This window comes from Podarcis bocagei (assembly GCF_964188305.1).
Source record: "Podarcis bocagei genome assembly, chromosome: 15".
Classification (NCBI taxonomy): Eukaryota; Metazoa; Chordata; class Lepidosauria; order Squamata; family Lacertidae; genus Podarcis; species Podarcis bocagei.
Window position 1 is genome coordinate 12,876,446 of NC_138141.1, and position 26,194 is coordinate 12,902,639.

Sequence of the window (26,194 nt, forward strand, 5' to 3'; positions counted from 1 at the left end):
GCTCCAGCGGGAAGGTAAACGGCATTTCTGTGCGCTGCTCTGGTTCACCAGAAGCGGCTTAGTCATGCTGGCCACATGACCCAGAAGCTGTATGCCAGCTCCCTCGGCCAGTAAAGTGAGAGGAGCACCACAACCCTACAGTCGTCTGCAACTGGACCTAACGGTCAGGGGTCCCTTTACCTTTATCTTTAAGCTACTGTTAGCTATTAAGGCAGAGGTGGTGAGGTTTTTTCCCCAGTCTAAGGGCCATAATACTTTCTGTGAAGCCTTCTGGGGGACCACATGACAATGGTGGGTTCAGCCAGAAGCAAAACAGATGGGACTCCTACCTTTGTAGAGAGGAACACATTATTGCACAAGCAACCCTAATTCAGATCATCCGGATGCATGCACATTTATTTAGGGTGGCTTCTGCAGCGATGTCAGGATCACACAGGCAGTGGAGCCACTTCCTGCATTTTGTGCAACACAACTGGCCTCAGCAGGAGAGTCCCAGAGTGACATTTTGAGAGAGAGAGATTGTTTAGGAGCTATGATTGGGAAAGGAAATGCAGCAAAAGCCACAGCGGGGGTTACACACTATGTATTGTAAATGAGAGTTGTTGGCTTGACCTGGACATCCGCAATGAGAATTCCAATTTTTGCACAACCTGACAGCAGGGCAAGCAGCAAGCAAGGTAGGGTCTTCCTTTTTTAATCCCACATTTACAACACAAACATTATGCTCTGTTTTTGCCGACTGGAGGTGTCAAGGATTCTGGCTACGTTATACTCATGTTATGCTAGTGGCAGTGGCTACCAGACCAACAGAATGCATTGAATTGATCTGCCCATCAACTAAACCAGGATTAGAGATGTCGGAGAAAACAGAAAATGAAGAGGAAATTGTCAATGCTGGATATTCCTTACATGTCCATAATCAATAAGTATTCGCTGTTGTTGATGACAGATCCTCCCACCCCCCAAACTGAAATTACAGTGTGTTTCCTTCACATTGAAATGAATGGTGTGGCAATAATGACACCATTAGTTACATTTAATTTACATACATAATTTTATTACATTGAACAGAGGGCAACAAGACAAATAATTTAATATTTAGCAGAAGCTGAACTGCAGAAAAATGGAAACATTTCTGCTTGCACAAAGGCAGGTTGGAATTGCTGGCTTCTTACACTACATGCCTGGCTGGGGAGGGGAATGACCTGAAGAGTGGGAAAGTGCAGTTTTCATACCCATTGCAATGTGGGGCCGGCCATGGGGGTCCAGCTCAGCATTATGATGGAGGTGAAATTCTTCCCCTCCCTGCTCCTCGGATAATCTGAAGAACAGGGAAGGGGCAAGAAGACAACCACCTACCCAATAGCTGATCTGCATGCTCCATAAAGACAGGATGCAGTCTGACCTTTTATGCGCATGTTGTGCAAGCAATCAGGATGAGACCCAATAAATGAGTCATTTGAGGAGCTCTCCATGTGCTTACATGATTATGTGTGTGTGTGTGTGTGTGTGTGTGAGAGAGAGAGAGAGAGAGAGAGAGAGAGAGAGAGAGAGAGAGAGAATGTGGCCTTGCTTTCCCTTCTCCCACCTCTTTGGCCCCACCTACTGCTGGCCCTCAGGGACGCAGGTGGCGCTGTGGGTTAAACCACAGAGCCTAGGACTTGCCGATCAGAAGGTTGGCGGTTCAAATCCCCACAACGGGGTGAGCTCCCATTGCTCGGTCCCTGCTCCTGCCAACCTAGCAGTTTGAAAGCACGTCAAAGTGCAAGTAGATAAATAGGTATCGCTCCGGCGGGAAGGTAAACAGCGTTTCCGTGCGCTGCTCTGGTTTGCCAGAAGCAGCTTAGTCATGCTGGCCACATGACCCGGAAGCCGTACGCCGGCTCCCTTGGCCAATAAAGCGAGATGAGCGCCGCAACCCCAGAGTCGGCCACGACTGGACCTAATGGTCAGGGGTCCCTTTACCTTTACTGCTGGCCCTCAGAGGGTTGGGAATGAGGGAATGCAGCCCTCAGGGTGAAAATGTCTCCCCAACCCTGTAATAAGCTGTTCATTTTCTACCACCCTCAAACTGTCTCTCCATTTTGCGCCCAAAGACACTGCGGGTAAGGGCAGGTAGGTGGGATGACTTTTGAGTAACAACGTGAGTTACCTGAATGCTTCGATTATGTATGAACTGACAGCGGCTCCCCCACTCACAGGGTTTGGCTTCCAGATCAAAGCGACACTGTTTTTGGTGACGTCCGTGACCAGAGGTGCAGAGGGTGGACCTGGGAGAAGGCTTGGCTCCGGAAGCTGAGTCTGGAGGTCAGCCCCGTTCTCTGCAGAAGCAAATGTGGAAGAAGAGAATGAGAATGGCAGAGATCCCTAAAAGGAGGATCAGGGATCTGGTCAACTGCGCAGGGCCTTTATATAAGGGGCAAGCTGAATTCAGCCCTGCACAGCTTGCTTGCATAGTTGTCAGCCAGAAAACCTGTGGTCTATCAATGTGTTTTACCTTGACAAACAAGAATGCATGCTCAGAACAATTAAGATATAAACTATCTGCGTTCTTAACAGGACCTGATAATGCACTGATGTGGTTTTTCGGCAACCCCTGTGTAAAGCCAAGACAACCACCTGCTGTGGGCAAGGCGAGGGAATGTCCATGCCCCTACCTTTCCTGGGGAAAAGAACCTTCTCTTGATTTAGGAGGCAGAATCAGCCGCTTCAAGAACGGCTATATTTTATTATACCAGCACATCTGTAAATGAGCAGCAGCTCCCAAATTACTGGGTGCCGGGGGCTTGTAGTTGGATTGAGACTTTGCTTTCTTACTGGGGTGTTTGTTTTCCAAAACCAACCTTGGAGAAATGGAAGCTCTCCTTGCATGCAAGGGAAACCACCACCCCCTAAAAAACCTTCTGTGAGGTCTGAGAAACCTGGCTCATCATCACATCTCCACATCAACATTTATTCCTTGAGGTGGTTTTACATTTAACAGCCTGGCATGGCTCTCCAAGGCAGGAATGTGCTTGCTGGGCTTAAAATCAGAGGGCAGTTTATTGGTTTTTAAATGAGCTGTTCCCACAGGCGAATGCAGACAGGGCTTCTGTGCTAGGAGGCAGGCAAAGTCCTCTGCTCCAGGGACACATGTGAGCCTACAATTGCAAATCTGGAGAGATGACTGTGGCTTTGTGAGTCCAAACCCCACAACAGCTGCCTGGGCCAAAAAAATTAATCCACTCATCCTCGCATGGAGTGTAGCAAGTGGTGGGTACACAGCCAACCAGGGTTAAAAGAAAATGCATTTTATACTGAATAGTGAAGCATGCTCTGAAGTTGACCCCTTTCTACTGCAGAAGAAACACAATTCAAAGCTTGACATAGCTATGGGCCAAAACTAGATGCAATGTTAAATGCATCTGTGTACTCAATGTGAAGTCTATTTTTCAAAAAATGCAAATAACATTAACTGATGGTGGGATTATCAGGATCACAGCAGGCCTGGAAGGGAACTCTTGTCGCCCTTCCTGAGTTGGAGGGTGGCTGTGTGAAGACCATCCTGGGCTTGTGGAAGCTCTTCATGCATTTCAGAACCCTGGCTTTCCAGGGCTCTGAGATGCACACTCTGCAAGTTCAGGAGAGTGTCAGGATTCAGGCCTGCAAAGACCATGAACCAGAGATCTCCTGTCCCAGGGCTTGGAGATGCCACCCCAGCAGCTGGGTCTCTGGGCTGGCTCTCCAACATGTCCCCACATCTCCCCCAGAGCCACAGGATGAGAGGCGATGGAAACCAGGCACTGCCCAGCAAGCTGCATGTGAAGCTACTCGGGAGGAGGGGGAAACCATGTGCAGAATCAGGGCCTGACTGACAGCCAGAAAGGGGTGGAGCCTCCAGCTCTTACATAGGTTTCCAGTCTGAGTTGCTCTCATCACAGTTCCAAGGTCCAGCCCCACGGACTTGGGGAAATAGACAGAGGGTCCCTGCTTCTAACAGTTGTCCTCCAAGTCACGGAGGGCAATGGGAACAACGATGGGTACATCATAGGTGCCTGTAGCAACTTTTCCAAGGGGAGGAGCAAAGTAAAACACTGAAAGTTGGAAAGAGGCTATTTTCTCAAACTATTAATAAAAATTGTCTGTACCTTTTGCCTCATATCTCAGGTTCTATAAGTGCTAAAAGCTTACTCCTTATTTTAAAATAAAAGTTGGGAAACTGGAGGTTGTGGTTCTTCTGTGGGGAGGCAACTGTCCCCTTGACACTGCCCCCCCCATCACATGGATACCAATGCATGCTCATCTTTACTGCCTCTCTTTTTTCCCCCCTAAAGATATTTATTAAAGTTTTTAAAGTATAACAGTGAAAATAAAAAATAAAAAGAAGCAAAATACAAAATACAACATAAAAACAGTTAAAAAACAAATAATTTTCCATGGCATATCTTCCTTACGCTTATTTCCCCAGACCTCCTCATACCTCCCTTCTTTGTATTCCACTTCAATTTGTTAGTTCAGCAAATCCTTACCATTAAGCTTTTACCCATTTGTAAACCTTTTTTTTCCGTCTCTCCTAAAGCATTACAGCTGGAAACCACTTAGTTTCTATCCAACATCCTTCTAACATTCATTAATTTTACAATATTTCTGTAAATAGTCTTTAAATTTCTTCCAGTCTTCTTTCACCAACTCTTCTCCCTGGTCTCGGATTCTGCCAGTCATTTCCGCCAATTCCATGTAGTCGATCACCTTCATCTGCCATTCTTCCAGAGTGGGTAAATCTTGTGTCTTCCAATACTTTGCAATGAGTATTCTTGCTGCTGTTGTGGCATACATAAAGAATGTTCTGTCTTTCTTTGGCACCAATTGGCCGACCATACCCAGGAGAAAGGCCTCTGGTTTCTTCAGGAAGGTATATTTAAATACCTTTTTCAGTTCATTATATATCATTTCCCAGAAAGCCTTAATCTTTGGGCACGTCCACCAAAGGTGAAAGAATGTACCTTCCGTTTCTTTACATTTCCAACATTTGTTATCGGGCAAATGATAGATTTTTGCAAGCTTGACTGGGGTCATGTACCACCTATATATCATTTTCATATCATCTTCACTGCCTCTCCCCGAGTGCCCAGTTAATGCATTTAGAGGATGTCTGAAGAGGTCCAATAACGTAAACCTCATGCCTTTGAGTCCACTTCCTGCCCTTCCCTCAACATCACTGACCTTGCACTGCCAGAAACCCACTCCATCTTGTCTCGCCGGTTGAACTGGTAGCGATGCAAACGTACAACCCCGAGTCTGAAACCTGGAACATGCAGAAAAGGGAGGATGTTATTCATTTCCACTGACAACTCACCGCAGCCACCGCTCATGCTTTGGGAGCGTTTCACCATCTGGTATGCACGCAGTAGATGCTGTATAGATCTCCTTCCGTGTTTGTGTATTGGGACATGGGGTAGGGGAATCCACATTTCATCCTAAGAAGAAGTCCTATGCATTTTCTCAGAGTACTAGGTGAAATGTACTCGGAGTCGAGAGTGGATTTCATGCTCTTTATTCAGCTCATAGTGGTGAGGAGGAATGAATGTTCCCCCAAAGTATCTGCTTTATATACATTATTTACACAATGGGCTGCATGTGATTGGCTAATTCCGGAATTCTCCTGTAGGCCAATCAGGTTGTGGATTCACTTCCATCTGGAGCTGGATTGGGTGGCTCCTGCAGACCAATCATACTGCTGCATTGTTCTAGGACCAATCAGACTGCTGCATTCTGAATCCTATTGTTCTAGGACCAATCAGATTGCTGCATTTTGGATCCTATTGTTCTAGGACCAATCAGACTGCTGCATTTTGGATCCTATTCAACTCAGTACATAACACTAAGAGAAGTAGGATGTGTGAACTTAATGGAAGGAGACTGCAATACGACAAACCCCAGTGATCATGTTCATCTTCATGCCACTTTCCACTACTGTCATGCTGAGTTCCAGCACCTTTTTCTAGAAAAATAGCACTGTATATAGCCATCATAACAAGGAGTCATAACCTCCACGGATTTGTCTACCTGCTTCGCTTTTAAGCCACCCCCACATATTTTGGTTGTGAATACTATAACTTATGTATGTGCCTTTCCCCTTTCTGCACTTTTCTCAGCTCTACAATTCCCCTTCTGAGGTCTGGTAATCAGAGCTGCACACAGCATTCCAAGTATGGCTGTGCATGAAGGTCCAAGAGCTGGAACGTCCTCCGTTTTTAATTGCTCCTCCGGTGCAAATTCACTGAGCTGCCCTGGCCTCACCCCTCTAATCTTTAATATGGGGATAATAAAACTACCTGCCATATAGTAGTTATCTTTCATAATCCCTCCCTCCCACATAGACGGTTAATGATAAAGGCTGCTTTATTTATTATTTTAAAGTGGGTATCCTGCCGATATGAATATTTCCAGGGCAGCTAACATTTAAGATAGAAAAAAACCACCACCCAATTCAAACAATGAGAATAAAAAAATACATTAAAAAGGGAGAGCTAATAAAATGCAGCAGGTGAAAAAACACAACGGCACTTAAAAAATGAAGAAGTTCAGGATGACATTTTAAAAGGCCTGGGAAAATTAATAATAATAATAATAATAATAATTTATTATTTGTACCCCGCCCATCTGGCTGGGCCTCCCCAGCCACTCTGGGCGGCTTCCACAGAAACCAAAAAACACTAAAATATCATACATTAAAAGCTTCCCTGAATAGGGCCGCCTTAAGATGTTTTCTGAATGTCAGGTAGTTGTCCATCACCTTGACATCCGATGGGAGGTCATTCCACAGGGCAGGCGCCACCACCGAAAAGGCCCTCTGCCTGGTTCCCTGTAGCTTCGCTTCTCGCAATGAGGGAACCGCCAGAAGGCCCTCGGCGCTGGACCTCAGTGTCCGGGCAGAACGATGGGGGTGGAGACGCTCCTTCAGGTATACTGGGCCGAAGCCGTTTAGGGCTTTAAAGGTCAACACCAACACTTTGAATTGTGCTCGGAAACGTACTGGGAGCCAATGTAGGTCTTTCAAGACCGGTGTTATGTGGTCTCGGCGGCCGCCCCCAGTCACCAGTCTAGCTGCCGCATTCTGGATTAGCTGTAGTTTCCGAGTCACCTTCAAAGGTAGCCCCACGTAGAGCGCATTGCAGTAGTCCAAGCGGGAGATAACTAGAGCATGCACCACTCTGGCCAGACAGTCAGCGGGCAGGTAGGGTCTCAGCCTGTGTACCAGGTGGAGTTGGTAGACAGCTGCCCTGGATACAGAATTGACCTGTGCCTCCATGGACAGCTGTGAGTCCAAAATGACTCCCAGGCTGCGCACCTGGTCCTTCAGGGGCACAGTTACCCCATTCAGGACCAGGGAATCCTCCACACCTGCCCGCCCCCTGTCCCCCCAAAACAGTACTTCTGTCTTGTCAGGATTCAACTTCAATCCATTAGCCGCCATCCATCCTCCAACCGCCTCCAGGCACTCACACAGGACCTTCACTGCCTTCACTGGTTCTGATTTGAAAGAAAGGTAGAGCTGGGTATCATCTGCATATTGATGGACACCCAGTCCAAACCCCCTGATGATCTCTCCCAGCGGCTTCATATAGATGTTAAAAAGCATGGGGGAGAGGACGGAACCCTGAGGCACCCCACAAGTGAGGGCCCAAGGGTCTGAACACTCATCCCCCACCACCACTTTCTGAACACGGCCCAGGAGAAAGGAGCGAAACCACTGTATAACAGTGCCCCCAGCTCCCAACCCCTCTAGACGGTCCAGAAGGATGTTATGGTCGATTGTATCAAAGGCCGCTGAGAGATCCAGCAGAACTAGGAAACAACTCTCACCTTTGTCCCTAGCTCGCCGGAGATCATCAACCAGTGCGACCAAGGCAGTTTCAGTCCCATGATGAGGCCTGAACCCTGATTGGAAGGGATCCAAATGGTCCGCATCCTCCAGGCGTGCCTGGAGTTGTTCAGCAACCACACGCTCAATCACCTTGCCCAAGAATGGAAGATTTGAGACTGGGCGATAGTTGGCCATACTGGCCGGGTCTAAAGATGGTTTTTTAAGAAGCGGTTTAATGACCGCCTCTTTCAGCGGATCTGGGAATGTTCCCTCACAGAGGGAAGCATTCACCACCCCGCAGAGCCCATCGCCCAGCCCTTCCCGGCTAGCTTTTATAAGCCAGGATGGGCAAGGATCAAGGAGACAGGTGGTTGGTTTCACTCGTCCAAGCAGCCTGTCCACATCCTCGGGGGTAACGGATTGAAATTGATTCCATGCAACTTGACCAGACAGGGCTCTAGCACTCTCCCGCCCCAGCCCTGCTCCCACGGTGGTGTCTAGCTCCTTCCGAATATGAGTGATTTTATCTGCAAAAAACTTTGCAAAATCGTTGCAGGAGATCTTGGGGTCTTTACAAGGCCCCGATGGTAAAGGTGGTTCCGTTAAATTACGGACCACCTGAAAGAGTCTCCTGCTACTATTTTCTGCAGATGCAATAGAGGCGGTGAAGAAAGTCTTCTTCGCCGTCGCTATCGCCACTTGGTAGGCTCGACGTTGAGCTCTAACCTGTGTCCGGTCAGATTCGGAGTGAGTTTTCTGCCACCGACGCTCTAGCCGTCTCAGCGATTGTTTCATCGCCCTCAGCTCCGAAGAAAACCACGGGGCTGTCCGGGCTCCATGCAATCGGAGAGGGCGCTTCGGAGCCAGACAGTCGATAGCCCTGGTTAACTCCGCATTCCAGCGGGCCACCAGGGAATCAGCTGAAAGGCCATCAACATGGGATAAAGCATCCCCTACCACTCTCTGGAAACCATTTGGATCCATTAAGTGGCGGGGGCGGACCATCCGAATTGGTCCCACCTCCCTGCAGAGGGGAAGGGTCGCGGAGAAGTCCAGTTGCACCAGGAAGTGATCTGACCATGGCACTTCTTTGGTTTCATTTTTACTTAGTGTCAGATCACCCACGTCGCTAGAGGTGAATACCAGGTCTAAGGCATGTCCATGACTATGAGTTGGGCCCAACTTATTCAGGGACAGCCCCATGGAGGCCATGCTTTCCACGAAGTCCCGAGCGGCCCCTTGTAAGGTCGTGTCGGCGTGGATGTTAAAATCCCCTAGGACGACCAGGCTAGGTGTCTCCAGGAGAACATCCGCCACGACCTGAAGCAGCTCGGGCAGGGAATCCTTGGTGCAGCGGGGAGGTCGGTACACCAAAAGGAATCCTGTACTGCCCCTATTGCCCAACTTCCAGAACATGCACTCAGAGAACTGGGTCTTCCCAATAGGACGCCTGGTGCAGACTAATGACTTCCTAAAAATCACTGCAACCCCCCCTCCCCGCCCACATGACCTGGGTTGCTGTGCGTAAGAGAAACCTGGTGGGCAAGCGGCAGCAAGGACGGGCCCATCTGTCTCATTCAACCAGGTCTCTGTCACACAAGCCAGGTCAAATCCTCCATCCACAATCAGGTCGTGGATGGCAGTGGTTTTATTCACCATTGACCTGGCATTACACAGCAACACCTTCAGGTTATGTGGGTTTCCCCTGTTGATTCCAGTATCCATCTGGTCAAGGCCAGACCCGGAGGCAGGGATAGTCTTCAAACAACGACTAAACCTGCCTCCTCGGTAATGACATGGTCTGGTCTTAGCGTAACTCCGCCTCCTGCCCATGATCACCGAGATCGGATGTCCCAGTGCTTCCCCCCCTGTGGAACTTGTCCCAGCCATCGTGTTGGCTGGGGCCTCACTCCCAGGCAGCCCTGATCCCGCCCCTTAAAAACAAAACACAAACTATACAGAACCAATAAAACAACAGAAAACAAAAACAGAACAATTACACTAAAATTAATCCCCAACCAAATATCCATTACACCCACCCACCCCCAGCAAGAGAAAAAAGGAAAAAAAGAAATACAAATTTAAATTGCCACCGACTGCTTGAGGACATTTTAAAACACATTGGAACAGGGAAGCAATTGCAGAGCACTTCCCAGCTTCCCCAAAAGTTTGTTCCAAATAAGGGCCTGGGCCACGCCCCCTGGGCCAGTTGGAAAAGGCCCTGGAAGGGAGCAGGCCCTGCAGTCCTCACCAGCCGATGGTCCGAGGCTTCCCTGCAGCAGAAGTCCCTTTATAGCTGGGAGAAAGGGCCTGGGCCACGCCCCCTGGGCCAGTTGGAAAAGGCCCTGGAAGGGAGCAGGCCCTGCAGTCCTCACCCAGCCGATGGTCCGAGGCTTCCCTGCAGCAGGAGTCCCTTTATAGCCGGGAGAAAGGGCCTGGGCCACGCCCCCTGGGCCAGTTGGAAAAGGCCCTGGAAGGGAGCAGGCCCTGCAGTCCTCACCAGCCGATGGTCCGAGGCTTCCCTGCAGCAGGAGTCCCTTTATAGCCGGGAGAAAGGGCCTGGGCCACGCCCCCTGGGCCAGTTGGAAAAGGGCCTGGAAGGGAGCAGGCCCTGCAGTCCTCACCCAGCCGATGGTCCGAGGCTTCCCTGCAGCAGGAGTCCCTTTATAGCCGGGAGAAAGGGCCTGGGCCACGCCCCCTGGGCCAGTTGGAAAAGGCCCTGGAAGGGAGCAGGCCCTGCAGTCCTCACCCAGCCGATGGTCCGAGGCTTCCCTGCAGCAGGAGTCCCTTTATAGCCGGGAGAAAGGGCCTGGGCCACGCCCCCTGGGCCAGTTGGAAAAGGCCCTGGAAGGGAGCAGGCCCTGCAGTCCTCACCCAGCCGATGGTCCGAGGCTTCCCTGCAGCAGGAGTCCCTTTATAGCCGGGAGAAAGGGCCTGGGCCACGCCCCCTGGGCCAGTTGGAAAAGGCCCTGGAAGGGAGCAGGCCCTGCAGTCCTCACCAGCCGATGGTCCGAGGCTTCCCTGCAGCAGGAGTCCCTTTATAGCCGGGAGAAAGGGCCTGGGCCATGCCCCCTGGGCCAGTTGGAAAAGGCCCTGGAAGGGAGCAGGCCCTGCAGTCCTCACCCAGCCGATGGTCCGAGGCTTCCCTGCAGCAGGAGTCCCTTTATAGCCGGGAGAACGGGCCTGGGCCACGCCCCCTGGGCCAGTTGGAAAAGGCCCTGGAAGGGAGCAGGCCCTGCAGTCCTCACCAGCCGATGGTCCGAGGCTTCCCTGCAGCAGGAGTCCCTTTATAGCCGGGAGAAAGGGCCTGGGCCATGCCCCCTGGGCCAGTTGGAAAAGGCCCTGGAAGGGAGCAGGCCCTGCAGTCCTCACCTAAAAAGGTCTTTGCCTATTGCTGAAAGGAGAGAAGGAATAGGGAGAGCATACTCCAGATTAGTAGTGTGGAAGCTGGGTCTGGGACTGATGGGAATCGGGGTTCAACAACATCTGTGGGCCACATGTTGCCCAACTCTGCCACAGACAGAGCCCCATGGCCAAAAGGCAATCTCACTAAGAGCCACTCACCTAACCTCAGAGGTGAGGAGAACTTGGAGAAGATTCTCTAATGCAGGGGTTGGCAACCTAAGGCCCATGGGCCACAAGCAGCCCACAGGGGTCATTTAACTAGCCCACGAGCTGCCCCCGAACCGAGCCACCCTCTTGGAAAGTCCCCACGTGCTGCGCTAAACTGGTGTGGTATGGCATGAGTACTTCCGTGGCACCGGAAATCACGTCTGCGCATGTGCAGATGCCGGAAAACGTGTCTGCCCATGAAGGGAGTGAACCAGCCCAGGCAAGGTAAACCTTGCCTCATCTTAGCACATGGGTAAATAGGAATATAAGAAGCTCCCTTCTACTGGGTGAGACTTGGTCCATATAGCTCAGTATTGTCTACAATGACTGGCAGGCTTTCAGGCGAAGACCTTTCTCAGCCCTACTTGGAGCTGCTAGGAATTGAGCCCGGGACCTTTTGTGCACAAAGTAAATGCTTTGCCACTGAGCTGCGGCCCTTCACATCTGGGAGGAGGCGATCCCTCAGGCACCCTCAGGTTGATTCTAATTGGAAATGGACTGGCAACCAGTGGAGGTGCTTCAGAATCATGGATGAATGTAAAAGGTAAAGAAGGTAAAGGAGCCCTGGACGGTTAAGTCCTGTCAAAGATGACTATGGGGTTGCAGCGCTCATCTCGCTTTGAGGCTGAGGGAGCTGGTGTTTGTCCACAGGCAGCTTTCCGGGTCATGTGGCCAGCATGTCTAAACTGCTTCTGGCACAATGGAACACTGTGACGGAAACCAGAGCGCACGGAAACACTGTTTACCTTCCCGCCACAGCGGTACCTATTTATCTACTTGCACTGGTGTGCTTTTGAACTGCTAGATTGGCAGGAGCTGGGACAGAGCAACGGGAGCTCACCCCACTGTGGGGATTTGAACCGCCAACCTTCTGATCGGCAAGCCCAGGAGGCTCAGTGCTTTAGACCATAGTGCCACCTGCATACCAGGGCTGGCAGTCTCGCCACAGGATTTTGAACTAATTGATGTTTCTGAGAATTGCTCCTTTGGAGAAATCCAGTCCTGTTAGGACCTCAGTAACTGTGGCTGGGCTGTCACTGCCTGTGAGAGGTTGCAGCAGGCACACCGGCCTCAGCTGGAGGGAAGGTGACATACCAATAAATGTATGCACATATATATGCAGGTATGTATGTATGTATGTATGTACTGAGCTTTTAAACTGCCCTTCAGCAAATGGAGATCCCAGGGCAGCTCACAATACAGTGCATAACACAGAACAATAAAACAATAATAAAATTAAAAAGCGACAAAACAAATGATTTAAAACAACCACCACCACCACATCATTACAGACTACAAATCAGGGCTGACCAATCAGGCAGTGTTTGAAATTTGCCAGGCACATTTTGCACCTGGCTATTGGCCACTTGCGACGAAGTGAAGATGCCCAGGAGCCAGGATGGCATCTGACGTCTCCACCATCTGGAGATGCATGCCTGGGGATTCTGAGATCTTGACTGTTTTCACACACTAGCAACACATCCTGTAGAATTTTGTCCATTATAGTTTATCTGCATAATCAGAATGAATTGTAGGAACCAAAAATACTTATTGAAAAACACGACTTTCGAACTGTCGTGCCCCAAAATGGCGATGAAGCATTCCGTTTTGGCGACTGTAACCCTGGTTTAAGGAGCTGTTTGGCGCCTAGCTTATATATCTGAGTTTCTAACACTGAACTGATGGAGGATGAGCGCAAATATAAGATAGAGACCTGCCTTATGGCAGCTCAGCCTATTTTTCTATCAAGCTCAGGATCACCTACTCTGAATGGCAGCAGGTATATCTTCGTGGTCTCTGGCAGAGGCCTGCCCCATTTCTTGCTACCTAATCTTTTGAATTGCTGGTACCAGGGACCAATCCTAGAATCTTCTGCACGCATAGCACATGTTCTCCCATGGAGAATCAAAAGCAAAGGCACTGAAATGGAGGTTGAGAATGGCTTGCAGCTTGCCACTGCTATGGGGCAGTGAGCGGGAAGAGAGGGGATCGCTTTAATGTCCCCACCAGGTGGGCTCTGAAGCTGCAACTTGGGGGATGGCTGCCCCACTTTTCCCCATGAATCAGAGTGGCCTGATGAGGCGGCCCGTCCTGGGGGACCATTAACTCATGCTAGTCCTCCAGTCCACCTGACAGCTCTAATTTTTTCCTGGGCAAAGAGCCACAACTGCTATAAAACGATGCTATTAGGCGCGCTGGGACCCGGCAGATGCATTAACCTTCTGACTCTGACACAATGAAGGCACAAAACTAACGTGAAATATTTCACTCCCCGCTGACTGCCAGCATCAATTTTTAAACAAATGTTTAGCGTGAGCTCTGTGTTTTGATAAGTAATTCATGAATAACCTCCACGTTACCCCATCGCCTGATCTGACTCCGGTGCAGCAAAAGGGCAAGTTGGACACACCCACCTTGGGATTGTTTGGTGGAGGGGAGAGAGCTATAGACTGCCCCCAAAAGCTCCACCTGAGCTTTTCGGAGTCAGGAGCCTCCTCACAGCCCAGAGCTATGTTCAGATTATGCACCAAGGAAGCAACTCTCCAGGATTTCAGCAGGGCTCTCTCCCAGTCCTACCTAGGGATTGAACCTGGGACCTTCTGCAGGAAAAGCAGATGCTATAGCCTTTACCCAAAGGGCACAAGAATAACAAAGGAGTTTGCCTTCCTTTGTGGTGTTCAGCCTCCCAAGAACGAGCCATGTGGCTTTACTGACAGCGGAACAAGGCAAGACCGGAAATGATGTCAACTGCACGACTGTGTCCAATGCAGTGGTGTAGCAAGGGCTGCTGCTGTCCAGGGCAGGCCCACACATGCTGGGCTGCGATTGCACCGGCTCATCCCTTGTTGCCACAGCAACTCCACCCTCACTGGAGCATAGAGGGGCAGCACTGGGCCACCTGCCCACCCGCGCAGGGGGGAGTCCGGCTGGTTGACACGGCCGTTGGCAAGTGGAGAGGAGCACAGGGCCAGGCTCCCAACAGTGTATCCACACAGTCCCAACCTCACAGTCCCTGCCACAACCCCATCCCTGAAGATTGCAGCAATAGTGGTGATGGGAGAGCGGCTCGGTCCTGCCCCATCAGGAGCTACAGGCCAGTCCTCACTCTCATAGTGGCCTCTTTCGAAAACTCATTGTGGATAGGAGATTTGCAGCAATTAGCTGTTGATGGGCCCCCAACCCCAAAGCATCCTAATAGATCAAGGTCAACTTGCACCTTGCCTAACTGCCTCATCTATAGTAAAAAAGTAAAAGGGTAAAGGACCACTGGACAGTTAAGGCCAGTCAAAGGTGACTATGGGGTTGTGGAGCTCAGGCCAAGGGAGCCAAGGGTTGTGGCACTTTCAGGCCAAGGGAGCTGGCGTTTGTCCAGAGACAGCTTTCTGGGTCATGTGGCCAGCAGGATTAAACCACTTCTGGCACAATGGAACACCGTGATGGAAACCAGAGCACACGGAAACGCCGTTTACCTTCCTGCCGCAGGGGTAACTATTTATCTACTTGCACTGGTGTGCTTTCGAACTGCTAGGTTGGCAGGAGCTGGGACAGAGCAACAGGAGCTCACACTGTTGTGGGGATTTGAACTGCTGACCTTCTGATTGGCAAGCCCAAGAGGCTCAGTGGTTTTAGACCACAGCGCCACCCGTGTCCCAATTTATCAATAGTACTGAGCTCTGGAGGGACATCTTAATGGTGAGAAAGCAAATGTTCGGCCAATCCTACCTTAGAATAATAGAATCTAGTTCAGGCTTCCTCAACCTTGGCCCTCCAGATGTTTTTGGCCTACAACTCCCATGATCCCTAGCTAGCAGGACCAGTGGTCAGCGATGCTGGAATTGTAGCCTCAAAACATCTGGAGGGCCGAGATTAAGGAAGCCTGATCTAGTCCAAGCCTCTGCAATGCAGGAATCTCAACAATGTGGTTCCCCATCCAATTTGAAACCCTACCAGACCCTGCTTAGCTCTGCAAATGTGCTAGCAGTTTTATTGCTGCACCGCTAGGAGGGGTTTCTGAGGGCTCCATGTTTGCACAAAATGCCTTTCTCCCTGGTTATCCAACTGTTATGGGGTGCTACTTCAGGCACATTCCAATTCATTTATTGCAGCAGTATGGTTTACAACTTGGATTTCCCACTGGGATGAGAGGCACCACATTTCCCATCATCTCCTACCCTACCCCCCACCCCGCTATATTGTAAATATACATAAATAAGCTTGTAGCAGGGGAGAGTATGTGAAGATGTCAGGCGACGTGGTGTTGGTTGAACCCGTGGGGAATCGGAGCTGTAAAACTATGCATGACTGTAATGCATCAAAATGCATGTGATGTGTCCCAACAGGTCCCTCTGCGCATAGAGGTAAATACTGGAGACACAGAACGATACAGTTTGCCCTAGTGACCATTAGGATGTTCCTCTTCTGGAGCCTGATGCTCCAGATGTTTCCAGAGGGCTGTTGCTGTATCACAATTCCCACCTTGCAAAACTAAAAAGCATCCTATCAACCTATAGTTGAACATCCTGCTATTTGCTGGGTTGCCTTGCTTCAGCTGGTGAGGGCCATGGTGGCTCCAGGTGGGTTTATATATTTTTTTGGCGGGGGGGGGGTCAAGATGCTATCTGTAGGACCCTCTCCAAGGCACAGCTGTCCATTTGCTGACCCTTTCCTTCTGGGCCCAATCTATGCAACTGCCCAGAAGGAGACCTCAAAGAAGGTGGAGAATACTGCTGTATCTCCTTAACTCTCGTCACTGCTTGCATGCTTGGCAATGGCAGATGAACACAACAGGCTACGCAGCAGGAGTCTCCAGAGAGTGGGATTAGGACCCCTGTAGGGCTATGGGCTTGGGCTGGTGCCCCACAATGCCAACCCTTAAAGCCTGCCCTAACTGGGTGCACCTGGAGGAGGGCTTCAGATAACAATCTTCAGTGCATGGGCAGACCGATATGGAGGAAAGTATTGCTGCTGCTGTGAGATATATATATATATATATATATATATATATATATATATATATATATATATATATATATATATATATATTATATTTAGTTTATTTACATACCACCTTTTAGCCTGACAGGGACTCAAAATGGCTTACAGCTAAAATAGAAACAGCTAAGAACACATTAAAAAGCCATCATTTAGGAACAATTAAACATTGTTAATTAAACATTAGTAGAATGTTTAGTAGGATATGTATAATGTCACATAAGGTCATTACAATAAAAACATCACAGTACCAGCCCTTTCATTAAAAGCAATCAGTTCCCAAAAGCCTCTTGGAACAAGAAAGTCTTTACCTGCTGATGGAAGGACAACAAGAAGTAAGCCAACCTATCTTCTCTACAAAAGGACTTCCAAAGTCTGGGAGCAGCCACCAAAAAGGCCCTCTCCCAGGTTTAACACCAAGGTGGCACTTAAGCCATTTACAAAACAAAATCCAATTGCTTAAGTCAGGGGTCTGCAACCTTTAAGACAAAAAGAGTCACTTGGACCCGTTTCCAAAGGAAAAAAAACTGGGAGCCGCAAAACCATTGCGATATTTAAAGCATGTGCGCTGCAGCCCTCCGATCTGACAGCGGGTGGGAAGGTGACGTTGGGACGGTGCGTGACTAATGCATGCACTGCCCCCATGCGACGTCACAGCCAGTACAGCGCCCGCCACAGTGGGGAGTGTCGGGGCGCACAATGCACCTCCTCCCCTTGCTAGTATCTGCCCCGGAGCCGCGGCAAAGGTGTAAAAGAGCCACATGTGGCTCCGGAGCCGCGGGTTGCTGACCCCTGGCTTAAGTAATTCCTTACTGTATATGTACATCCATCCATTCAATTCATCAGCCACCAAATAACAGGTGTACAAAGCAAGGCAAAGTAAAATCTGCAGTGACCACGAGACAAATGAAGCAGCATCAAAGAAGAACCATAAAATCAAAACAAACCGCTTTAAAAGAGAGATCAAGAGATGAAAAGATTCCAGGGATGATCAGTTACAATAAAGTCATGGAGCTGAACAATTGTGCTGAAAGGCGCAGCGTAGCATCAAGCTGAAAAGACCTGGCAAAATACAAAAGGGATTTTCCTGGCGCTAAAAATACAAAAAAAGGGTGCCAGGTACACCTCTCTGAGGAGCACATTCCACAAAAGAAAAGAGAGTTAGTGTGGTGGTGTAGTAGTTAGCAGGCAGGAGTAGGACCTGGGAGACTAGGGTTCAAATCCCCACTTGGCCATGAAGTTGACTGTGCGACCTTGGGCCACTCACAGCCTCACAGCCTAACCTCACTGGATTGTTGTGGGGATTAAATGAGGAAGAAGAAGAAGAAGAAGAAGAAGAAGAGTTTGGATTTGATATCCCGCCTTTCACTCCCCTTCAGGAGTCTCAAAGCGGCTAACATTCTCCTTTCCCTTCCTCCCCCACAACAAACACTCTGTGAGGTGAGTGAGGCTGAGAGACTTCAGAGAAGTGTGACTAGCCCAAGGTCACCCAGCAGCTGCATGTGGAGGAGCGGAGACGCGAACCCGGTTCCCCAGATTACGAGACTACCGCTCTTAACCACTACACCACACTGGCTCTCAAGGAGAGAACCATGTATGTCACCTTCAGTTTCTTGGAGATAAAGCTGGGGTATAGATGCAATAAGTAAGGCTGTAGAGAGAGGCACTGCTGAAAACACCCTTTCTCTCCACTGTATCTCAGTTGGATACATCACTTGGAGAAGGGTCTCCGTTCATAATCTCAAGTCGTCTTCCCTGACCTGGTGCTCTCTAGATATTTTAACTGGGGTTTGTGGTAGGGAATCAACTTTGAGAGGGCAGGTGCCATGGCTCAGGTAGGTAACTATGGAAAGAAGTCATCCTTCAAATACCAAAGGTCCAAGGCCAAGAAGGGCTTTGAAGATCAAAACCAGCATGCTGCATTGAGCCCAGCTATCACCACCACGCCAGTTTCCTGACTCTGGGTGGGGATAGGAGACCACACACGTCGCAAATGTTCTCAGAATGTGAGAAATCTCCCCACAAATGCTGTGTAGCTTATGTCTGGGAGATACTTGGCAATACTCTGCGAGGTGACCTTGAACGTCGCTAATGGAATGGTCGGTTTATTTTTAAATGTCACCACAATGAGACATTTACAGAGTTCTGAGTCTTTGGAAGAAGACGGAAGAGTCTTCAGCAGAGGAGCTGACAATTAAAGAGAATTGTGGCTGTGAGAGGTTCAGTTAAAGAGGGTTAATTATGATCGAGCTCCCAGCGACAAGTTATGTATAACTTTCCCCATAATGGAATTTGCTGCAAAGTGTGTTTTCAGACTCAGCTGTGTCGCAAAGGGACTGATTTGGCTGGCTTGGCTCTTTGTTTATTGATATTCACTTTGTTAAGAGCAAGAAAATTGCATTCAGCTGTTTTTTAGCCAGTAAAACAAAGCAATTGCTTACTGCCTGTTAACAACATTAATGTCTTAATAAGCACACAGAAGCTTATGAGTCCATTCTCTGAGCCAGCATTCAGGAGGGTTGTACAATTCCTATACAGTTTTGAATCAGGCAATTACAGGCTTCCCTTTTTTTATCAAGTAATTTCATTACTTAGCAATTTACCACGATTATGAAAGCAAGCAATTCATCCCCTAACTACACTGTGGAATTCATTCGCTTGCTGGATGCTTGTTTGCCGGAGGGGCAGAATTCACCGTGAAGTAGAAAGCCATGATCTGGACACACATCAGAGCATTCACAAGGTTGGTTCAAATGAACTCAAGGCCACTGGGTACGAGGGAGAGAACTCGTGTTGATTTTATCATGGGCACATGAATCCGCCTGCTGTCACAGATATTGCCACGCAGGCCATATACAACTGATGTACCATCCTGTGGGCATTACTGGATGTGATGCTAAATGCACCTATGTATTTAAAGATGCAAACTGCATCTGCTGGGAGGAATGATAACTAACTGCGCCAGAAAATGGGGATAGAGTCAACCACTTGTCAATCAGCGGATGTCATCCCAGTATATGTACCTGTGAACCAACTGATATCACCTCCCAGGCTATGTGCTTTTCTACATGGTTCTACTCCTACCTACAGTAGGACTACAACTCCCATCATCCCTAGCTAACAGGACCAGTCATCAGGGATGATGGAAATTGTAGTCCCAAAACAGCTGGAGGGCCAAGTTTGGCCACCACTGGTCTAGATCCAGCAGGGCTTTTCTTATGTTCTTAAGCCCAACAATAAGAAATGCCAAGAACATGGATGCACTCTTTTCAATTTGTCAATTTTATGAGCATGGCAGGGATATGAAAATAAAATAGTTCTGCCGCTACAAGAAACAGAAACTTGTGTCTGCTGCTAAGGTGGAGAGAAGCAAGAAACATACCTGTAGGTTCATAATCTGTAGAGTTCCATTGTCCAATAGGCTCACTCTAGGGTCGCTGCCCACGATCCGCTGTCCATCTTTCAACCACTGGATGCTGGGAAGGGGGTTCCCAGTCACATGGCACTGCAGCTGTGCGGTAGAGTCTATGGCAAGTGTTCGATTGGTTGGTCCTCGGCGAATAATAGGCGGAATACGGTCCGAGGTCACTATTAGGCAAAGCAAGGCAAAACAAAAACAGCAGGGCACCTATGAAATTTAATGCATTTATCTCAGCTGCAGCCCAGGTGAAAAAGTTTACAGCAGGCAGACATTTCTAATAGAAGTTACCTTAGGATTTGAGGAGAGGGAAATGAGAGGGTGAAAGACAGCAAGATCACGAAGGCAAGAATTCTGAACCTGGCAGCTTGCACATGGATGCTGTGTTAAGGTACTTACCTAGGTTGTTATTCTTTATTAATTAAATAGTGATTCTTAATTATTTTGAATCCCATGCTCAGGATGACATGAATACACATACAATAAAGGCAACATGTCTCTGAATACCAGTTGCTAGCAATCCACAAAGGAACAGGACTACTGTCCTCAAGTACCATTTGTAGGCTTCCTAAAAAAACCTGATTGGCTGCTGTGGGGGAAAGGGTCTAAGGAGGCGCTTGGGTTTGATCCAGCAAGGACCTTCTTCTGTTCCTAATCTTGCCCCCCTTGGTCATCAAAATAACCCTGCAAAGTAGGTTAGCCTGAGAATGGTACAAGTCACCAAGTAAATTTCATGGCCAAGGAGGAATTTGAACCCAGTTCTTCCCAGTGCTAGTTGGGCACTCTAACATAGGAAGAAAGGAAGCTGCTTTATACTGGACCTAACCATTGGTCCATCCAGTTCAGTATCATCTACTGACTTGAAGCGGCTTCCCAGGGTTTCAGTCTGGGGACATTCCCAGTCCTATTTGGGGACTAAACCTGGGATCTTTTGCACGCAAAGGAGATGCTCTCCCACTGAACTAAGGTACTTCCCAGCATGAACCACTGCATCATGTTGGGAATACAAACATGTCATTGAAGATTAAATCAACTGCAAATCATCTGTGTGCAGATAAAATCCATGCTTCTCCATTGCGTACAAAACCACACTTTTTTGCTTCAGATTGAGCCTGAGGGAAAGAACCCTCTTAGAACTGAACTTCCGTAAGCCACCCTGACAGCCTTTTTGGCTAATAGGCAGGGTACAAAGGCCTGTAAATCATGGGTAGGCAAACTAAGGCCCAGGGGCCTGATCCGGCCCAATCGCTTTCTAAATCCGGCCCACGGACGGTCTGGGAATCAGCGTGTTTTTACATGAGTAGAATGTGTCCTTTTATTTAAAATGCATTTCTGGGTTATTTGTGGGCCCTGCCTGGTATTTTTACATGAGTAGAATGTGTCCTTTTATTTAAAATGCATCTCTGGGGCACAGGAATTCGTTCATTCCCCCCCCCCCATATAGTCTGGCCCCCCACAAGGTCTGAGGGACAGTGGACTGGCCCCCTGCTGAAAAAGTCTGCTGACCCCTGCTGTAAATAAACAAAGTGGGGGAATTTGTTTGATTGCTGATCAGCTTCACAGCCTTTGCTGTTCCTCTTGGTTGGCCCTACCAATAGTACAGTGGTACCTCGGGTTACATATGCTTCAGGTTACAGACTCTGCTAACCCAGAAATAAAGGGTTAAGAAATTTGCTTCAGGATGAGAACAGAAATCGTGCGGCGGCAGCGGGAGGCCCCATTAGCTAAAGTGGTGCGTCAGGTTAAGAACAGTTTCAAGTTAAGAACGGACCTGCAGAACGAATTAAGTACTTAACCCCTGTATTATACTGTGGTGTACCTTCCTATTATTTCCCAAACAGGACCAACACTTGTAGCATTTTCCCTCTCATGTGATGGGCTGGTCTCATTTCCGCTGAGCTGTGACATTTCTGTATTTCTGTTCTTCTCCCCTGCCCCCCACCACCACAGAAGGGAAGTGATCTTTGCAGCATCTTATACGCCTTTTATGTGACAGATTGCAATTTGCTCCTTTGCCGCCACCAAAGTTACAGGTGATGGGATTCATATCCATCAGCTTGTTTAGTAACGCGTAATTAAATAGTCAATTAAAGGCAAGTATTAATTGATTACCTGGAGATGTACTGCCTGGGAATGACAGGCAGCAGTAAATGTGTCAATGCAAACCTTTAATCTGAGCTATCACCTGCCTGCTCTGAAGGCACAGGAAAGAAATCGGCGAGTTACTAAATTATGTGTGCAAACTTTCCTCTCACAGCTAATAGAGGGAATACACAGAAGATTCCCTCTCCCCAAAAGCAGACTAGGAAATAATAAAAGGCAGCAAGTCTAGCTGGTTCAGCCTTGTGTTTTCCACAGTGTTGGGGAGCTGGATTCTTGCATGCCAAACATGAAGGCAGCATCCTTCCCAGTGTTTGCTCCAAGCATCTTATGTCAATCCCTCTAATTCCAATGTTCACACTGTGAGTGCCACTCCTTATGTAGCTGAAATGGATTCATCCGTGCATGAGAGGGAGGTATTAGCAGGCTGGGGGGAACCTCAAGATTTGCAGAACTACAAAAAAAATGTCTGGGAGGGAATCAACAGTGGACCCCTCCTCAAATACCCACAGCGACACACAGTTCCAGAGGCTTAACTCTGCAGGAAAACAGCCTTCGTCTTTGCTTGCACGTTGAAAGGCATAATTCTTGCTTTCCTTTCCCATCTCTCTTCTGCCTATCTGTCATCACAAACAAAGTGAAGCCATTACTAGGCTACGTTTTACACAGAAATTGCTTGTTATGAGAGAGGAAACACGTTAAGAGATTTCTTATTCAGAGACAAGGTGCCCATGTGGAATTAACATGGGGGAAGACCATAAATCATTTCCTATGGACTTGCCTATTATTTAACACAATAAGAGAAATCCGTATCGGCGCAGTGATACAAAACGCTAAGAAGTAACCTAGTAATGAGAAATCAATTTGGCTGTTATTAAATACTTCTGCCTGCTGCGTTGTTTACACTAGAGGAATTTGCCTGACAAGACTCGGCACACAAAATTAGGGAACAAAAAGGAAGAGATGTTGGGAAACGTTTCCACTAATTTGCAAGAATCGCATTGTGCCTTTTGCGTAAAAAAGGAAATTCATTTTGCTCTGGATTGTAGTTATGTAAATATGCTTTACATACTTCGCTACTTGATTAGGCGGTGTGCTTTCCTAAAAGCGGATCAAGCAAAAGAGCGAAACTTGCCTTAAAGCTTCTGTCATCTTTATTCATATACTGCACCCGTCAGTGGAGGATCAGAGCGTTTCTTAAGCTTTAACCTTACCAACTGAAGAATGAGCACTGAAAATCACCACATTTTTTTGCTCCATAAGACACACCTGACCATAAGACACACCTAGTTTTTAGAGGAGGAAAACAAGAAAAAAAATATTCTGAATGAAACAGTGGATGTATGATTTTTGTGGTTCATGCTGTGGCCACAGACATGTGATTTGACGGTGAGTTTGGGGTAGCCCAATGCAAAGATCCTGAGAATCTATGTGGATCCCTGCTTTGTAACAACATTTTTGAGCCATTGCGGCCCCACACAACAGTGGATGCGTGATTTTTTTGGTGCAGGCTGTAGCCATGGACATGCTATGTGATCTGATGGTGAATTTGGGGTGACCCAATGCAAAAATCCTGAGGATCCATGGAGATCTGTGCTTTGTAAGCACATTTTTGTACCATTGCAGCCCCAGGAAACAGTGGGTGCATGATTTTTTTGGTGCAGCTATGGACTTCTTTTGGCAGCAAAGCATCTCCACTGTAGCAGCATCCTAGAAAGCAAGGTCTGCTCATTTAGGTTTTGCACTCTCACTGTGTCTGTGTCTCTAGGGCTGTGGGTTTGAATCCTGAGATTCCATAAGAATGTACCACTCAAACCCAAGTTCTGTCTAGCCCGGAACCTGCCTTCCCACAACATTCAGCCCGACGGATCTGCTAAACTCATAAAAGCAAGGCATGAAGGCAAAGTCCTCTCCTGCTGCTGCTCTCAGGAACTGGTCTTCAGTGGCTTGTTGTCTTTGAGCACAAGGATCTACATAACCACAAATACCCTATTGATTCATCCTCCACGAATTTGCCTAAAGCTGTCCGCCATCATTGCAGCTTGTGGCCATCAATCTATCCTGTGGTAGAGGCACTTCTGTCTGAGGAACCTACAATATGCTGTCTGTGACTGCACACTTGTGTACCCATAGCTAAGTGGCAGAGCACATGTACTGCAAACATAAGGTCACAGGGTCAGTCCACAGAATATCTAGTTAAATGGATCTTAGCTAGCAGGCAATGGGTAAGAGCTTTGCTCGAGAACTCAGAAAGGCGAGTCTAAGCTGACAAGCTGAGTGCAGGTGGGGGCCAAAGGTGGACAAACTACTCAAGAAAGATAGTTCCCTCCCCCCCAGAGGTGCCACCCCTCCCCTAAAACCTCATCCACCTTTAAGTAGTGTATGTCAGCTAACAGTCTTATTAGCCCTGCTCAGCCCTGAACAATCTGTTTTCACTGAATGCACAGAGCCAGGGCGGAATCATGTCCACTGGGCTTGCCCCCAACTTCCATGTGTTCCACTGAACCTCTGAACTGAGCCCAGGCATGTACATACAGCTTGTATATGTGATGCCTCACTCCATGTGGTTGGAGACTTGGCTTCTTGCAGAGTTTGGGGTCTTATATAAAGAGACCATACAACTTGGGTCATCTTCAACTAACTTCTACACAGAGTAGACCCACTGAAATTAATGGGCCAAAGTTAGCCATGCCTATTGATTTCAGCACGTGCTCTGAGCAGCACCAGCACTGGACACAACCCATTGTTTGGAGGTCTGGTGGAACATATGGAGCTTACAGCAAGGCTAGTGGGCCCGCTCCTGCCTTCTCCCCTCTCCATGTGTTCAACTAAGTTTTACTTAGAGTAGACTCACTGAAATTAATGAAGCTAAGTTAGTCGTATCCATTGATTTCACTGGGTCTACTCTAAATAGGGCTAACGCCGAATACAACGCTATTTGCCTGACCATAGATCAAGGGTAGTCATCTTGGCACCCTCTGGATGGTGTTGGGACTACCACTCCCATCAGTCCCACCCAACATGACAAAGGATCAGGGATGGTGGGAGCTGGAATCTAACAACATCTGTGTTGGCCACCTCTGCCATTGGCCATAACAGACTGAATCTACGTTTACAGCAAAACAGTTATGGACAGTGCAATTAAACACAGGCTTCCAGACAAAAGACTTGGTTATTAATGGGACTGCCATTCATTTGTCTGAGAAAGCCAGCGGCTGTGCTAATGAACTCAGCGCCCGGCCTGCCCTAGCTAAGAAGTGCTTAGAGCTTGTTCTTCTCCGGACGCTTGACGTTGGTGCCAGTTTTATTGTGGATCAATGCCATTGATCAGATGCGCTTGGAGGGAGCTTGCTCTGACACTATGAGAAATGACACTAAATAAGAGCCCTATTGAACGGAGGCATACCAAGTCATGCAAGCGGCGAGAGGAAAGGGAAATGGAGGAGGCGGGGGTGGGGTGGAAGGGGAGGGAGGGGGCCAGAGAGCAGGGCATGAAGGATTAAGAGGGCACCCTTGGCCTCAACCAGTTGCAGAAAGAGCCATGAATCGAAGCTGAAATACTGTCCTTACATCCTTTGGTCAGCAAACTGACACGAGGACAGACAGACAGTGAAGAGGGGCAGGAGAACTGCAAGGCAGAGGTAAGAGATAGAGAATCAAGAAAACAAGTGGAGCCTGCAACAAAATGTTGCTTTGTGGAGTGCCCCGGGGTTCCAGCCAGCCAGTCCTGCTCTATTCCAGTATACTCCATCCCATTCCGTCCTCCCGAGTTTTCCATGGGTCTCCCATTAAGCGTCAACTATCACTCCAAGGTCAGACAGTGCGCTTAATAATAATAATAATAATAATAATAATAAATTTTGTTTATACCCCGCCCTCCCCAGCCAAGACCGGGCTCAGGGCTGCTAACACCAAATATAAAACAATTGATTCAAATGCAGCCTCATTTCAGCAGAAACTCAAAAACTTTTTTGGGGGTGAAAATGTCAAGTCTTCACCAAGGCCAACTATCCAGACTGATCCTACGTAGGCCAGAAAAAAGCCAGGGAAGTCCCCAAGTAGGAGTTCTGTCACAGAAGGGAAAAGGGAAAAAGGGAAAAAGAAAGAGGGAGAGGGGATCAAGTTAATTCCAAGCCAAAAGCCAGGTGGAACAACTCTGTCTTCCAGGCCCTGCAGAAAGAAATCATATCCTGCAGGGCCCTGGTCTCATGAGACACAAGCGTTCC

General features: G+C 48.4%; 1 protein-coding gene across 5 annotated transcripts in view; it reads right to left on the reverse strand.

Annotated features, from left to right (window-relative positions):
- The window catches only part of ROBO3 (roundabout guidance receptor 3), a 354,640-nt gene that overhangs the window by 25,220 nt on the left and 303,226 nt on the right, over positions 1-26,194 (reverse strand). For all 5 annotated transcript variants that reach the window (XM_081171599.1, XM_081171598.1, XM_081171597.1 and 2 more), the window contains exons 9-11: positions 19,833-20,038; positions 5,203-5,284; positions 2,153-2,321 (exon numbers count right to left, since the gene is read on the reverse strand). In XM_081171599.1, the coding sequence (XP_081027725.1) occupies positions 2,153-2,321; positions 5,203-5,284; positions 19,833-20,038 (457 nt within the window). The remainder of the gene's footprint in view (positions 1-2,152; positions 2,322-5,202; positions 5,285-19,832; positions 20,039-26,194) is intronic.